The sequence below is a fragment of the Hemiscyllium ocellatum genome, chromosome 10, assembly GCF_020745735.1.
Source record: "Hemiscyllium ocellatum isolate sHemOce1 chromosome 10, sHemOce1.pat.X.cur, whole genome shotgun sequence".
NCBI classification, from domain to species: Eukaryota; Metazoa; Chordata; class Chondrichthyes; order Orectolobiformes; family Hemiscylliidae; genus Hemiscyllium; species Hemiscyllium ocellatum.
In genome coordinates, this window is record NC_083410.1 from 56,761,531 (window position 1) to 56,779,753 (window position 18,223).

Here is an 18,223-nt window from a genome sequence, read left to right on the forward strand (position 1 = left end):
AAGGCTAGTAAACAGGCAACAGGAGCCTGATTAATGACGAACCTACACCCATTCGTTGTGATACAGACAGGTCACAATTGTAGCAGTGAAACTATAGGAGTCAAGTATTCATTCTCAGATTAGTAGAATGTGACAAGTGATGTTCCAGGGATCTGTACTTGGGCCTCAGTATTTGATCATATTGATGATCTAAGTGAAGAATAGAGAATTCTACATTGAAGTTTGCGATGGCACCCAATTTGAAAAACTGAAAGATGTTCAGATAGGATCAGGATTTTACATTCAAAGCAATTTCCAACTTAAATCACATAGATTAAATTAGTGAGGAAAAGGTTAACAATTTTGGTTTGTTTGATCATGTGCGTGAGTGTCTCTGGCTAGGCCAACATTATTGCCCAACTTTAATTGCCTGGTGAGTAGTTAAGTGTCAACAACATTTAGAGTCATAGAGTCTAAAGGAGGTACATGTAAGTAAAGATGGCAGATTTCCTTCCCTGAACATTTTTTTTAACAAGAATTCACAGTGGTTATATGGTTGCCAGTAGGCTAGCGTTTTGCTTTAGATTTTTAATGACTTCAAATTTTACCATCTGCCATGGTGGGATTCAAAGCCATTTTCTCAGAACATTAACCTGGAGCTCTGGATAGTGATATTGACACTATGATATTGCGTATGACCCCAACGTCAAATAGATGGATTCAATGTCTTAAAGATGTACAGCACGGAAACAGACCCTTCAGTCCAACTCGTCCATGCTGATCAGATATCCTCAATAAATTTAGCCCATATTCCTCTAAACCCTTCAAATTCATACACCCATCCAAAAGCCTTTTAAATGTTGCAATTGTACCATGAATTGTACCATTTAGTGGGCGGCACGGTGGCACAGTGGTTAGCACTGCTGCCTCACAGCGCCTGTAGACCCGGGTTCAATTCCCGACTCAGGCGACTGACTGTGTGGAGTTTGCACGTTCTCCCCGTGTCTGCGTGGGTTTCCTCCGGGTGCTCCGGTTTCCTCCCACAGTCACAAAGATGTGCGGGTCAGGTGAATTGGCCAAGCTAAATTGCCCGTAGTGTTAGGTAAGCGGTAAAATGTAGGGGTATGGGTGGGTTGCGCTTCGGCGGGTCGGTGTGGACTTGTTGGGCCGAAGGGCCTGTTTCCACACTGTAAGTCTAAGTCTAAGTCATCCACTTTTGATCAAAGACCAATTAGAACATTCTCTTAAGTAAAGCCTGTGGAAGTGCAGAGATTTGAATGATTGAGTTCATCTATTTCAGGTATAGAAGCCAAATCGGTAGTCCCTATCACATCATTGACATGTATTGTGTGATGTATTAATTGTTTAGTTTCACTTGTAAAATTGAACAGATTAAAGCACGATGAAACTCTTACATAGTCAAGATGTCAATAAGCCATTAAGAGAGATGCAGAAAGAAGGAAGATATGATCAAGTTAATCCAACTGGTGTTATGAATTTCCAGCATTTGGTTACATCAACATTTGCACAGCCTGAGGGACTGAAACCTACTCACATCACTATCTACAGAATGGAGCAGAGGTGTATAAATAAAGGGGTGGGTGGGAATTCACTTAAATAATCATATCATTTTTCTTTGCTTTTCTCTGCAGGAAGAATTGGTTAAGCAAAGTGGGAAGTCCAAGCTCTCGCATTGACAGAGCACATTTTTCAAATGAGAAGGAGATCTCCAAAATGGACTTCAGTAATTTCACCACCAGATACTAATAGCATGATCTTACATTGCTCCCCAGCTAACAGCTAAAACAACCAGTTGAAATTATGTAAGCAATGTTTGTTTTCACCCCAATGCCTTTACTTGCGTGATTGCTGCTTATGGAAAAGGCTTTCTCTTTACTATCAAAACAAACAGTACTTTTTGCTGAAAAGAAGTGACATAAGAAAGATTGCACTAATGTACAAAATGATATTTCCCTGTAGAGATGTAAACTTAGGACGAATTTTCTTTCAGTTTTCTCTGTTAAATAGTTCTTACTTAAATTAAAAATAAAACTCGCATGGAGGTATGGTGCTATGCTGTCTTTCGAAAACATTTGAGAATGTTTATTTTAAAAATATGAGCCAATTGGTTGTGCAATTGAAGTATATAAATAAGAAAATAGAAATAAAAATAAATAAATTTCAACTGTGGTATTCAAGTAATTTTTAAATTATTGTGCATTGAACTGAGTTTTAAGCAATAAAAATTCCACTAACTCTCTAAAACCAATATGTGTTTAGTATTCTTTCTAATGGTCAAGTAGCAAAAACATTTTATACTTGCAGGACTTTTCATTTGTTTATACATTATCAAAAGGCATTACATTTGCTATTTTAATTGAACATACCTCCGTATGTGCCATCCCCTTGGCAGTGGAGTAATTGACTGAGTGCAGATCAAGAACAGATGTGGTGTGTGTGACAGCAATCTGTCAACTTTCCTTTTCCAGAATTTCATTCAAGGCTAGTTTTGTCATCATACTTCACTTTCATGAATGATTGTGCTTACCTGTTACACCATCTCAGCAAAACATATTTTTTAGAAACCAATAAATGACTGAAACATGGAAGATGCATTGGAATGTAAATAGTATAATACATTTATGTTTAAAATTAAACTGTGGTCTTTAATTAACTGCATCAAAGCCTATGATAACTGATTTTATAAAATTATGGTCTTAGGAGAGAATCTCATCCACCAGCATGTAATTGTCATCGCAATGTTATCACCAAATGAAAACGTGTGGAAACCACACCTATGTCTGATGGATAAGGCTTCCATCAGCAGTGCAATTTTTAAACGTTACTCTAATAACTTTCAACGACACAACCTTTAACATTCGTAATACACATTTAAGACCACTGAAACAATGGAGCACCTTATATGACCTGTGTTCCAGTAGCAGCTTATATGTACACGGTCTGTGCACCAGTTGTGTACTAAGTTCCTGAAAGCCCAGTTTTCATATAAATGAAGGCAAGCACATATACAGGCGATTCACAGTTTACAAATGACTGACTTATGAATGCTTGTAGTTAGAAATGCAATCCAGAGGTATATTAATATTAATTTTAAAGATCTAATTTGAACATTTCCTCACACTTGTGAATGGCTATTTTATTATGTTCTGTATTGTGTTCCAACTTGCATACAAATCAACTTGCAAATAGACTCAAACATAGCACATGTTTGCAACATGCAGAATGCCTGTTTTGTGAGCAGATTAACTGAATAGCATTCTATATGCAAAGTGTCTATTTACATAATTACAGCTGGAATGGTCTTTTGAACTGGTTCATATCACCTAAGGAATTCAAAAAGTAGTTTTCCAGATCTTTTCATCCCTAATTGGACTGGGTGCTTATCTTTCTTTTGACACTCACATGGCTTTTGAATGAGATGAGATGGTGTAGATGTATATATTATGAAGTAGACAGTACAGTTTAAGGGGACAAGCTAGAAGAGCCAATTGTTAGTATAGCAAACTGACAATGCAAGGAGGGCTTCTTACTTTCAATTGTATTTTTTTCTGTAAGATGCAGTGTTGTTTCTGGTGAAGTCTGTATAATTATTTCATTGCTACATTACTGTTGATAAATAAACTTCTTGAAGTTGAACATTTTTTGAAATTGTAAAGTATCTCTCATTTGAGTTGGTCTCTACAGTAAAATGAGTGTGCTGAATTTATGAAAGTTTATAGTTATCCACATAAGCATAATATTTAATTTGCACATTCTGACCACAGAAGACGTTGCACACAGTTACCAATATATTTCAAGAGCTTCTTTAGATTTTACTTTTCAATGCCACATATATGATCCATGCCAGGATCTTGTATGTGGAATGTCTGAAGACCAGTTGCCAGGGAAGACTAAAAGGGTAACTCACTTTGGCCAGGATAGGAAAGTTGGTGATTGTAGGTTAGCTATGTGTCTGTCATACATATCACTCGATTTTCCTTTCCATTATATTCATTGATCTGCAGCTGTGAGTTTTCTGCCCATATCCAAAATGGAAATTAACCCATAACATTCTTGAGAGAAACCATAACAGAGCTATGCATACTTTTGCAGCCAGACTTGAGATTTGTCTCGAGAGATTGCTCTCTCTGTCTTTGAAGGTTACAGCTGCGTTGAATATTTTTACAGAAGGGTCTTTATAGACAACTTTTGGAAACCTCTGTCACATTTTTAAAATTCTGCCCACAATTGTATCACACAAATCAGGGATGTATTTTAGCCAGGGCCAAAAAAATTAACTGTTTCCCTTTGGAAAACAACTGACATAAGATTAAATTTTCCACTCCTGTCATGTTCCACAGAGTACGAGACATATTTGACTATATGCTCATTACACAATGATGGTGCATCCATGAACACAAAGAGCTACTTACCTTCATGTGAATGTGGAGCTGTTCTGTGACCACTTTGCATGTATAGCCAATCCAAGAACATGTTGAACAAAATAAGACAAATATGAAAGAAATACCAGATATACAGTTGGAGTTTGTCAGCAACAGCAGCTGAAGAGGAAGACAAGTTACTGTTCGGAAAGTTAAAGTGCAGGTAGAGTACAGTGTATTTTTGGCTATCCATTTGAAACTTCTAATGGTCACACTGGGGCCATAGACCTCTATTTAAAAACGCCTGTGCTAGGTCACAGCAGGAGATTCTATCATTTAGTTTCAGCCATTTAGCTCAGCTACCAGGAAATTGACTTTGAAATCAACCAGTAACTATCCCTGATACGGACTAGAGTGTTGGACTAGAGTGTACAAAGTAAAAAATCACACAACACCAGGTTATAGTCCAACAGATTTAATTGGAAGCACTAGCTTTCGGAGTGCCGCTCCTTCATCAGGTGGTTGTGGATACAGCCAACTGATGAAGGAGCAGCGCTCCGAAAGCCAGTGCTTCCAATTAAACCTGTTGGACTATAACCTGGTGTTGAGCAACTATACCAACAGTATGCTTCTCAGTCTTATGTAGAGTGATGGAACATGTCATTAACAGCATTATAAAGGCAGTAGTTACTCAGCAATTGCTCACTGATGCTTAACCTGGGTTCCATCAGTGCCATTTGGCTTTGACTCCCATCACAGCTTTGGTCCAAACTCAGACAAAAGAAAATTCCAGAGGAGATGGGAGAATGACTGAAATGACCAAGGGTTTGGGGGGGGGGGGGGGGGGGGCGCGGGAGGGTGGAGGTCAAGGAGCTCTGGAAAGTTCAAATCAGTAGGAATAAGGAAAACTTTTCCACTGGTTGGATTCAGATCTTGCACAGAATAAATGCTTGTTGCTATTAGAGGTCCATCATGTCAGCCCCAGACACTGATGCAGGAGCTGCTCAGGGTTGTTTTCTAACCTTATCATGATCTTCTGTCCCTTCATCATAAGGGAATGTTTGCTCATGATTGAACAAGGTTCAGTGTCATTTGCATTTCCTTCAGATACTGAAGCAATCTGTATCCAAATGTGGGAAGACCTGGAAAGTGGCAAGTAATATACACATCACAAAGTGCCAGGCTATGACCAGTTCCAACAAGAGAAAATTAAACTATCTCCCCCTTTATATTCCACAGTTTTACCATTATTGAAATCCCCAATATCAACAGCTTGGGAGTTAACATTGACTAGAAATTTAAATGCATTGGTCATAAAAAATACAATGGTTAAAAAAAAGGTCAGAGCCTTGGATTTCTGCAGCGAGTAACTCACCTGCTAACTCCACAAATTCTGTCATTCATCTACAAGGCACAAGTCAGGAATGTGACAGAATGTTCTCTGCTTCAAGTACACCTCCAACAACGTGCCAAAACCTCAGTGGTATCCAGGACAAAGCAGTCTACATAATCTATAAGATAGAATTCCATGTGCCTTCTTAATTACTTGCTGTAACTACATACTAACTTTCTATGACTCATCTACTGGAACAACTTGATCCCTCCGCACCTTGAAATTCTGCTGTTGTTCTCCATCTGAGTAATGCTTTTTATTTGCCTTGCCAAAGTGAACAATTTCACATTATACTCTGCCAGATTTTTGTCCACTTGCTCAATCTATTTATATGCATATGTAACCTTACTATATCCTCTTCACAACACTTTCCCACCTATCTTTGTGTAGTCTACAAATTTAACTACCATGCCTTCATCACCCCATCTAAGTTATTGATATAATTGTAAAAAACTGACGCCCCAACACAGACCTCTACAGGATAATCCTCATCAAATGCTACCAATCAGAAAAATACCTACTCATGTATACTCTGTTTTCTGCCAGCCAGTCAACCTTCCATCCATGCTAATATCTTAACTAATACTGCACACCATTTATTTTTCACCACGTAAAATGTATTTTCGAAAGGTTACACAATCCTTTATCTGAAATCCTCGTGGCCAGCTGTTTTCAGAATTTGAAATTTTTCAGGCTTTGGAATAAATGACATTTTCACAGTGAAATAAAAAAACTCTTACTGAGCAGCAGATACAAGTGTGTCTACTAGGAGCACTGAGACACGATTGACACCTACCAGTGTTGGGCCACACTGCCACGTCACATCTGAGTGATGTGGGTCGAGTGACTGTGGAGTTAGGTTAACTGTTTGTACGCCAAATAACCTTGTTATGCAGAAAAAAACTTCACGAAAAGCACTTTGGATTTCGGAGCTTTTCAGATTTCAGATAAAGGACTGTCTACCTATACTTACATTGGCTTCCCCTTATCCACATAACATATTACTCCTTCAGGGAGCTCCAAAAATTGTTAAAACATGATTACAGTTTCACAAATGTATTCTGGTGTTTATTGAATACTTTGAATTTTTAAAGGACCCAGCTATAGCCTCCTTCGTGGTCAATTCAACACCTTTTATTTCAGACATCAAGCAAGCTGGCCTGTATTTACTTTGTTTTCTGCCTGTCTCACTTCAATAATAGAGGCATTATATTTCCTACTTTCTGTCATGAATTGAGGGCATTTTGGAAGTTTAATACCAATACATTGCTATCTCATTGAAGTCCGTCAGGACCTGGGGACTTGTCAGTCTGTAGTTCCATTAGTTTGCTCAGTACCACATTCTTAGTGATTACAATTCCACCAAGTTTCTGTTTGCCTTCCACTTCCTAGTTTATAGCTATTACTGGTATATTTTTGTATCCTCTATAATGAAAACAAAAGCAAAGTATTTGTTAATTTCATGCATCATTTCCATATCATTTATTGTGAACACTGCATCTCTTATTGTTAGAGAACCAATGCTAATTTTATTTATCCCTTTTCTATTTTTAAATACTGTAGAAACTCTTGCTACCCATTTTTTTTTACATTTCTGGCTAATTTGTTTCACAACTCTAATTTCCTGAATAACCTTTCAGTCATTCTCTGCTATTCTTTATATTTTGGCAAATCATTTGACCTGTCACTGATCTGAACTAATTTTTTTTATGCTTTCCTTAACTTCTTTATGTTATTGTAGGAGTATAAGAGTTTTGCGAAATATCTCTTAAATGTATCTCTGTTGATGGTGGTCCAGTGCACTTCAGATAACTCAGCTTTCATGTTAAGTATACTAATCTTAGAACTATTCTTCTCCCTTTCAATCTGAATGTAAAATTCAATCATATTTTAGTCGAAGACCAGAACAGGTGAAAACAGGAAGGTCTTACCCTAAAAAAGATCAGTGAAACAAATGGATTTTTATGGAAATCTGGTGGCTTTAAATCCACATTACTGATATTAATTTTATAATTCAAGATTTATTTAATTAACAGCATTTAAATTGCTCAGTTGCCATTGTGAATTTTGAACTCATGTCACTGGATTATTAGGAGGAAATGAGGACTGCAGATGCTGGAGATCAGAGTCGAGACTGTGGTGCTGGAATAGCAGAGCTGGTCAGGCAGCATCCGAGGAGCAGGAGAGTTGACTTTTTGGACTTAAGCCACATTCCTGATGAAGGGCTTATTCCTGAAATGTCAACTCTCCTGTTCATTAGATTATTAGTCCTCTTTTCGGGATTACTAAATCTATAACACAATTTCTATGTTCCATAGTTTACTCCATCCACTGTCTTTAATTATAATCAAACACAGCTATGTGGCTAAATGGAAACTTTTATGGTTATAAATGCTTAACTGTATTCAATTTAGAATCCAACCCAAGCAAATCCAACCCAAGCTCAAAATAATAAAGATATCATCATTTTCCTCGAAACCATTGCCTGTATGGAATAAGGTAAGATGCAGCTAATATTCCTGGATCCACTTCATTTTCTCAGGAATGTGCAGCCAAATAGTGGTTACATTTTAATGATCAAAGGAACTGACGAGACAATCAGATCTCTGCTAATATTCAAAAAAGTTAAAATGTTTTCAAGTCTGTTTATAATCACAGAACTATTAAAATTAATTTAAGTGATTACTAATGTCCCAGACTGCCACCTTGGGAATACAGAACACTGCTTGTCTAAAATCAGTTCAGGCTGATTCTGTACATTAAAGGTATTTTACTTCATTCAAGTAAATTTTGAAATAATCATATAAATTGTGTAATATAACAGTGTACTAATTCAAAAAGTACTTGGCTGCAGTATTGAAGAATCATTCACTATGAGCACAGATGAACAGTGAAAAGTACAGGGTATTGAAGTGGTTTGTATTGTAATGATGGGAGTGAGAAGCTTTGTGTGGTTTTCCTTCCAGCAATCAACTGCTGGTACCAGTCTAAGCAACCGATAATATGTGGGGAGGATGTCCATACAAAATCTTCAGCAAGATCTAGGCTCAATCTAGATAAACAATAAACAGGTTTGATATATATTACTTAGTAGCTGGTTACATCTGAGTGGGAATGATCAGCCATGATCATATTGAATGGTGAAACAGGCTTGAAGAGTTGAATGACCTACTTATGCGTCTATTTTCAATGTTTTTATGTTTCAATGTATGATTTTGTAATGAATCACACATCCTGACTTATCCTTTCAGTATTTCAATTGAGATATAATCAGTCTGTTATTTTGAAGACCAATTCTGCTATTTTCCCACTTTATCTATGCCACAGATGTCCTGTAAATGATATGGTATTGAATTAGCTGCCTGCTGATCACAAGCTGCCACTCAAGAATTGCAAAATCTGGATATGCCATTCCTTAACTGCTGACTGCAAAATCCAGACCAGTTACAAACAAGTATGATTTGTTTAAATTGTTTAACAGCCACTACCATCATTGAATCCCTTGCTATCAACTGAATGGGAGTTATCAAAGGTAACTGGACCAGCTATATAAATATTGTGGCTGCAAATGCAGTTCAAAGATAGGGAATTCTGTGGTGAGTAATTCACCTCTTGATTTCCCAAATTCTCTCTACCATGTAAAGGACAGAAATGAGAAGTACAATGGAATACTCCCCACTTGCCTGGATAAATACCATTCCAACAGCACTCAAGAGGCTCAATACCATCTAGACTAAAGCAGTCTGCTTAATGCCATACACCACCTAAAACATTCAACCCCTCCAGCACCATCGTCCACAGTACTAACCATGCATACCATTTACAAAATGCTATGCATCAATTCACTAAGGCTCTTCTCAAAGTACCTTTGAACTCTGCAGGAACTATCATCAAAAGGAACAAGTACATAGATTCTTAGGAACACCACCACCTGCTTCTTTGAGGAAGGCATATGGTGTACTGGGCTTTATTGGCAGAGGAATTGAGTTCCGGAGTCCTGAGGTCATGTTGCAGTTGTATAAGACTCTGGTGAGGCCTCATCTGGAGTATTGTGTGCAGTTTTGGTCGCCATACTATAGGAAGGATGTGGAAGCTTTAGAACGAGTGCAGAGGAGGTTTACCAGGATGTTGCCTGGAATGGTAGGAAGATCGTATGAGGAAAGGCTGAGGCACTTGGGGCTGTTCTCATTGGAGAAGAGAAGGTTTAGGGGAGATCTGGTAGAAGTGTATAAGATGATTAGGGGTTTAGATAGGGTAGATACTAAGAACCTTTTACCGCTAATGGAGTCAGGTGTTACTAGGGGACATAGCTTTAAATTAAGGGGTGGTAGGTATAGGACAGATGTTAGGGGTAGATTCTTCACACAGCGGGTTGTGAGTTCATGGAATGCCCTGCCCGTATCAGTGGTGAACTCTCCTTCTTTATGTTCATTTAAGCAGGCATTGGATAGGCATTTGGAAGTTATTGGGCTAGTATAGGTTAGGTAGGACTCGGTCGGCGCAACATCGAGGGCCGAAGGGCCTGTACTGCGCTGTATCCTTCTATGTTCTATGTTCTATGTTCTTTGTTCCAATAACACACCATCCTGGAAATATATTGACACTTCTTCATTGCTGCTAGGTCACAATCTTGGAAATCCCACCCTGTAGCATTGTGGGTGTACCTACATCATAAGAACGGTAACGGTTGAAGAAACTGGCTTATAGCCAAGTTCTCAAGGCTAATTCAGATTATGGATTAAATGCTGGCCTTGTCAGTGATCCTGACATCCCATCAATCATAAAATAGAATATTCTGAACATTAAACAATGTAACAGAAGGAGGGATCAGATGTTTACTTGTAATAAAATGTATTGTGTGGAATTTTCATTCTGAGGCTCAGAACGGAGGCAGATCAAAAGACAGGAGGGATTTCCACTTGGGAGAAAGATAGATTTCTCATACAATTAGGTTCATATAAGCTTATTAATATATTTGTACTTAGGCAAAATGCCTGGCAAGCAGGCAAGAATTTCTGAAGTCCACAAGGATCTTTCAGCCATGATATTGGCACTGAGCTAGCACTTCACGGTAGGCAATCTAGAATCATCAGTGGACCTCAGCTCCTCACTGCCATGCATCCTTGTGATTTTAGACACACACAAAAGAAGAATGCTGCACACTTCAGGTGTTCTCCCGCAGGGCTTTCCCGCAAAGAATGTGGTATTTCCCAGGACCAGCAACACGAGGTCATCCTGAATCACCAAGGTGACTTGAATGGAGGTTGCTGCAGCAGTTTTCACCTATGGCAAAAGAAAAGCTGCTGATACCATACAAAGATATCTCCTACACTGTTGTTCACACATCTGAAGGTAACTACAGTGCCTCTGTACACGTGACTTTCTCTGTCGTCTGTTCTGCAATGCTGAAGAGATTGGCTCCCCTCCTCATGCACAACTTCCCCATTCACAGCTGAAACCTCCCTCACCTCAAGTTTCCAATTCTACTGTCATAGCACTTCCTTTTTTCTCTTTATCTTCTTAATCTCAGCAATGCTAAAACTACTGCCGGGTTCAATAATTCTAGCTTCTGGAATGGAGGTACTGATCTGTGTCAAAATGATAGGTTGCTTTCCATTTAAGGTCTCGACACAGTCACTTCACCTTTGGGCCCTTATCAGGTTTTTTAAAAAAATCATTCCAGGGTGTGGGCATCACTGGCTAGATCAGCACTTATTGTCCATTCATAATTATCCAGAGGACAATTTAGTGTCAACCACATTGTTATGGCTCTGCGATCAGAAAAGCCAGACCGGGTAAGCATGGCAGATTTCCTTCCCTATAAAACGTTCATGAATCAGATGGGTTTTCCCAACAGTCAGCAATGATAACGTGGTCATCACTGGATTTTTGGATTGATCATTGCATCATGTTTTTTTAGTTGAATTCAAATGTTACCATTAATGGCAACTAGGGATGGGTAATAAATGCTGGCCAACCAGTGATACTCACAATCCCACAAATGAATAAAAAAATCTGCTATGGTGGGATTCGAATCCATGTACCCAAAATGTTAACCTGAGGTTTGGGATTACTGGTCGAGTGACATTAGTATTACACTACGCCATGCTGCTCCTACTGCCACTCGTTCATGGAGAGGTACACCCCATTAACTCTCCATAAACCTTGAGTGTTTTTTTCTCTTTCCTAATGCTTCCATGTGCACAATATTTGTTTGCTTTATCATCGCTTTCCATGTGTGTAGTAATTAGCACAATATGATTCTTGTTGTCCTTCATTACCATCAATGATGTAGCCCTTGCACATTGTTATTAGTGACATTGGTTGATGGATAAATGTTCACCAAAACACTAATGTAATTTAAGTATAGCAACTTAAAGTGTTTAATTTAAAGTAGAAATGTATTTTAAATACAACTGACCGACAGAAAGCGTTATGCCCAAAATATTGACTCTCCTGCTCCTCAGATGCTGCCTGACCTGCTATGCTTTTTCTAGTGCCACATGTTTGGACTCTGACTCTCCAGCATCTGCAGTCCTCACTTTCTCCAAGAAACTTTAAAATGGGCTTACTAGTAGCTTGACAAACATTTGTTCTAACTTTCATAAAAACTGATGCGTAGAGGTTGTTTTTTTTCTGTTAGAATCACTCTCTTCAGCCTTCCACACCACCTACTCCACTAAACTAGGTCTAATCAAGACAACAAATAATATTCTCAATGAGGATGAGGGTGTATTCTTTCTCCTGTCAACTGTTCTCGGTAACTTCTGATACAATCAACTGCATAACCCTTCTCCAAACGCTGTTTTCCATTGCCCCACAGGACAGGACTTGACATGGCGTGTTTTCCATCTTTCTAATGTTCCCTTAAAGCTACAAGTACTCACAACCATAAAACAACCCAAGAGTTACAGCGCAGGCTGGTCAAAGTTATCCCCTTTAAGACGTTGCTTGTGCACAGCTGTGCAAAACAAAATAAAGGCTTGCAAAACTTGTGAATAGATAGTACAACCAAAGATATCAGAGAGGTCATTGCTCTTGCTTCATCAATTGTAATCTCAGCAGGTCTAATGATGTTTTAACTTCTAATTTACCTGTAGTTCTTGTTACTTTGTCACCCTCAAGCTGCTGTCTGGCAATAACAATGTCCAGATTCACGCTGATGTCACTCAACCTGACCTCTTTCAGCTTCTTCATGTCACGATACTGTCAATCTGCACTTCAAAATGTATCATTATTTTCTCCAGTGAAACAGCAGGAAAATTCAGCCTTTTTTTATTCTTGCTAATTTTACATCAGATGATAAAACCTTGGTCAAAGAAGTAGCCTCCAAGGAATACTTAAATGATGAAATAGTTATGTGGAATGATATTTGTGACCTCGATAAAAGTTGGGATGTTAGGTTGCAAAAACAGTGAGACAATAAAGGTTTTTTTTGAGAAGACAGGCTATAATAGCAGATTTAAAGGAGTGAGGAATAACACATGAATAGAGAGAACCATTTACAACATGAACTAAGATTGAGTCCTGGAGGAAATAATGGGGGATCAATTTAGCAGAACTATAAGGCTTTAAGGACTAAGATCAGGAGTAGATAGTTCAGTCCCTTGAGCCTGCTTTACTGTGAACCTGCTCTACTATTTAGTGTAGAGGAGAAAGTGAGGTCTGCAGATGCTGGAGATCAGAGCTGAAAATGTGTTGCTGGAAAAGCGCAGCAGGTCAGGCAGCATCCAAGAAACAGGAGATTCGACGTTTCGGGCATAAACCCTTCTTCAGGAATGTTTAGTGTACGATTTAGTGTAATCAGGGTTGATCTCATCACAGCCTCAGCTCCACTTTCCCGCCTCCTCTCCATAATTCTTCAACCCTTTATAATTAAACATTTGTCCATCTCTTCCTAAAATTTACTCAATATCCTGGCATCCACTGTCTTTGGCATAATGAAATTCCACAGATTCATGAACCTTTGTGAGAAATAATTCATTTTCATTTCTGTTTTAAATCAGCCACCACTTGTCCTAAAACTATGACCTCTTCTTCCAGATTAGCCCATATGAGGAAGCATCCTCTTTATTTCTACTTTGTCAATCCCCTTTCAAAACATAAATACCTCAACTCTAAACTCCAAATATTAATGGCCTAAATTGCTCAATCTCTCTTCATAAAAAAAATCCTCATATCTGGAATCAACCAAGAGAAACTTCCTCTGAACTGAATCCAATGCAACTACATCCCTTCACAGGTAAGAGTAATAAAATTGTATGCAAAACTTCAGGCAGGTCTCATTAATGCACTGTATAGTTGCACCTACACTTCCCTACTTTTGTACTCTATTACTCTAACAAACAAATTGCCAAAATTCTATTCGCCTTCCTTTCCTTCTACTTGCCTTAAGGAAACATGAGCTCAAAGGCCATGAGGGCACTAAAGAGAGAAATTAAAGAAATGTGGGTAAAGTCAAGGGGAACACTGTAGGATGTTTGGGCAAGTGGAGGGGAGGAAAACAGCAGGAGCAGCTTAAAGAATGGTCTCAATCTGAGTGACGAAGAAATCCATGAGTCCCTTATACTTCCTTGTAGAGGTGAGGGGGGTTGGGAGGCAGAATCTTTGCAACATCCATTGTCCATGTAGGCGAAATATTAATTCCTTATTTCTTCTGAGAGACAAAAGGCTGAATTTTTATTGAAAAAAGAATGTCCTGGTGTTAGGACCTAAACTACATTGTGTGGCCTCTCAGACAGGACATGACGTGGATTTTGGTGCCTGCACTTGGCAGATGTGAAGGCCAATCAGAAGGGGTGATGGCTAAGCAGGCATCCTGGCAGCTGAAATAGAGCTGCCATATTTAAAGAACAGCAGCACTTTAAAGTCATCACAAATAGCAGTAGCCAAAAGGAAACATATACAAGAGCTGATTTCAAGGAATGGCTGCAGTTAGAGGAAGAATGTCAGCCAGATTTATGATGCCTCTAAACAGAAATGGCACAATGTAAAATACTTTTCTCTGGCAGGGGAAAGAAGAGGCTTTTAAACCTCACCAAGAAGGCATGGCAGGAGGTCATAGATGAGGTCAGCAGCCATGGGATGGTCACATGGCATGTTGCAGTCACAAGTAATTCAATGACTTGTGATCCCACAACATGAGTAAATCCCATTATTCTGAATTTCACAAAAAGCAGCAAGGAAATGTGACAAGTGATTGATAACTAAGACATCTGGTATTACATGGCACAAGTCTTCACACTGAGAGGTACAGTCAACAGTATCCCCTGTCACTGCCTAGAAAATCTTCAGAAAATAACTCCTACTAATGGAATTGTTTGAACTATTCCAATGGCCTCTCAAAATTAGAATGAGAAATTGGTATTGGATTTTTTTTTAACTGCAAAGTAGATTAAAATTGTTCAAAATGATTTGATTTGGGCAACACAGTGGCTCAGTGATTAACATTGTTGCCTCATAGGTTTGGGGACCTGGGTTCAATTCCAGCCTGAGATGGCTGTCTGTGTGAAGTTACATGTTTTCCCTGTATCTGCATGGATTTCTGCTAGATGCTCTGGTTTCCTCCCTCAGTCCAAAGATGTGGTTGTGGAAAATTGACTGTAATATCCAGGAATGTGCATGATAGGTGAATTAGCCATGGTAAATGCAGGATATTGGCATTGGGTCTTGGTGGGATGCTCTTTGGAGGGTTAGTATAATCTTGATGGGCTGAATGACCTCTCTCCACATTGAGGGATTCTATGATTCTAAGTTCTTGTCTGAATTTTTAAAAGATCTAATTTGTAAATGTAGAGGCTAGAAACATTGTGCTAACACATTGCACCAATTAGGCCTCCATTCCTTTTCATTGTCCAATGTTGCTTTGGCAGCTATTCCTTTAAACCCATCATAAACATATCGAGTTTAACTTCCAAGTATCACTCCATAATGAATAATGTTCCTGATTACCAAATTAATTGGTTATAGCCTGAGAAAATGTTAACTTACACACAGTTGGGTAATTGCTTCAGTTTCAATTTGACTGAAGATTTCATTTTGGTATAGGTAATTCAAATCCATAAAATCCCAACAATAAAAAAAATAGCCTGGTCTATTTAAATTAAAGTTATGTTGGAAAGTTCCATGAGAAGTCAGATATATTTTAACAGCTAACCACATCATAAAGTTCCTACAGTGTGGAAAGAGGCCATTTGGCCCATCAAATCTGCACCACCCCTTCAAAAATCATCCCATCCAAACCCAAGCTCTAGCCTAGAGCCGCACATTTATCATGGCCAATCCAGCTAACCTGCATTTTGGAAGGAATCTGAAGTGCCCAGTGGAAACCCACACAGACACACAGCAAACATGCAAACTCCACAGAGACAGTCACTCAAGGCTAGAATTGAACTTGGGTCCTTAGCACTGTAAGGCACCACTGAGCTAGCATGCCACCCAATATATTATCATACTGTTTGCTATGTGCCTCTTAATTTTCTCATTCACTTGAAATTTTAAACATAAAATGAGATCTGACATGATGCATCATCACCATCAGAGACCAGACTGAGGTCATCTGATGATATAAATCTAATTCAGTCACTGCTAGGTGTGTGAGATTGTGCTAATGGTCATAAATGATCTGTTGGAAAGTGAAGTATTTTCCTGTTGGCAAAAACAGAAATTGCTGGAAAAGCTCAGCAGGTCTGGCAGCATCTGTGGAGAGATGCTATCAGACTGCTCAGCTTTTCCAGCAATTTCTGTTTTTGTTTCTAATTTACAGCATCCATCGTTCTTATGGCTTTTATTTTCCTGTTGATTTAGGCATTGGGACTGATCAAAAGATTATAGATGGTCTTATGGGTGCAATCTATGGCTTACTGAATCTTGGGGAATACTGCCACTTGGTAAAATTACATTGTTTTGTCAACTGCTGCCAGTAGTCCATGGGAAAGTATGTGAGCTGGCATACACCAGCATTTGTGACTCCCTTGGTGTGTCTGTTTATCCAGTTATTTACATTTCCAGTGAATATCCACCAGTTTTCCATATCTAACATAAAATTTATGGGTGACAAGACATTTGCAGATACTTGTGGAGCAGTGCATATAATCAGGATGGGATGTAGATTGGATTTAGCAAGTGTTATGAATGTGTGGTTTCGTGACTCATATGTTTGGGGAAAATAATGTTTGAAAATTAGATTTTAAAGGTATGATAAATGGAAAAATCTGGGTTTGGGAAACTAGTGAGTACCTCTAAGATAGCTACAACTCAGTGGTGGTCCATTATTTACTTAAAGGGATTAGAGTTAGAGATGTATTAAAAATTAATCCTCTCTTGACTTTGTAATGGAGCCAGTCAGACTGATAAAATTGCCCCCATTAGAGGTTTACATTTGCATTAGCCATATCATTTTTACAGATCATAGAAATCTTTGAAAGCAATTGATAAAATAAGGAATCCTTTAAAGAATTCATCTACTTTTCAGATCAAAGGGAAGGTTGGGAGGGTTGGAGATAATTGGTTTAAATTTTCTATCTAGAGTATCTGAGCTATACCATCTTGCTATGAAATAAACTATACAGGGAGATATCCTTTTGTTTTGGGGTTTCCCATGTAAGGTGATTAAGGAACATTGGAGTTCCTCTTGGGTGAAATAAAAGTAGAACACGATTTGTCTTGCTGAGACATTTGGACTTAGATTAGGTGTTTATCTAATATAGTGTTAAATTAGTGGTTCTTGCTGTGCTTGACTCTTATACAGTAAAGACTTTTATTTAAAGAATGAAATTGGGCAGCATAGTTCTTTCAGTTATTAACTGGCAGTCTGAATGCCTTTATCCTGACTTGGAAATATATCACCATTCCTTCACTGTCACTGGGTCAAAATACTGGAATTCCTTCCCCAAGGGTATTGTGGCTCAAGCTACAGCACATGGACAGCAGCGGTTCAAGAAGGCAGCTTACCACCACATTCTCAAGATCAACTAGGGACAAGTAATAAATGCTGGCCAGCCATCTATGTCCATGTTCCATGATTAAATTTAAAAAGATTCTGCAATGTCTTCTACTGTGAACTGTAAAGTCTCTAATCCTTGCCAAAGTAGAATTCGATCTGTATATGGTGATGCCTCCTTTAGTATCAGAACAATTTAGCAATCTTTTCTTTTTCTTGTCACATTAAATAATATTCATAAACTATTTACGAAAAGGAAAACAAAAGAGGCCCCTAAAGTGTATCCCACAATTCAATAAGGTCATGGCTGATCTTATTGTTACTTTAAATCCACTTTCCTGCCTCTCCCTATCCCTTCCACTCCATTACCCTTGGCTCCCTTGTCAATGAAAAATCACTCTGATTGGATATTTTTAATAGATCAGCTTCCACTGTGAAGAGAATTCCAAAGGCCAGCGTCCTCTGAGAGAGGAAATTCCTACTTATCTCCATCTTAAGTGTATGGGAGAGGCTGGAACTAAAACAGGA

At 38.6% G+C, this 18,223-nt stretch overlaps 1 protein-coding gene across 2 annotated transcripts in view; it reads left to right on the top strand.

Annotated features, from left to right (window-relative positions):
• Window positions 1-2,572, top strand: part of LOC132819434 (acylphosphatase-2-like) — a 112,968-nt gene extending 110,396 nt beyond the window's left edge. For both annotated transcript variants that reach the window (XM_060830935.1, XM_060830936.1), the window contains one exon: window positions 1,632-2,572. In XM_060830935.1, coding sequence (XP_060686918.1) covers window positions 1,632-1,746 — 115 coding nt within the window. In that variant the 3' untranslated portion in view covers window positions 1,747-2,572. The remainder of the gene's footprint in view (window positions 1-1,631) is intronic.
• The last annotated feature ends 15,651 nt before the right edge of the window (window positions 2,573-18,223 follow it).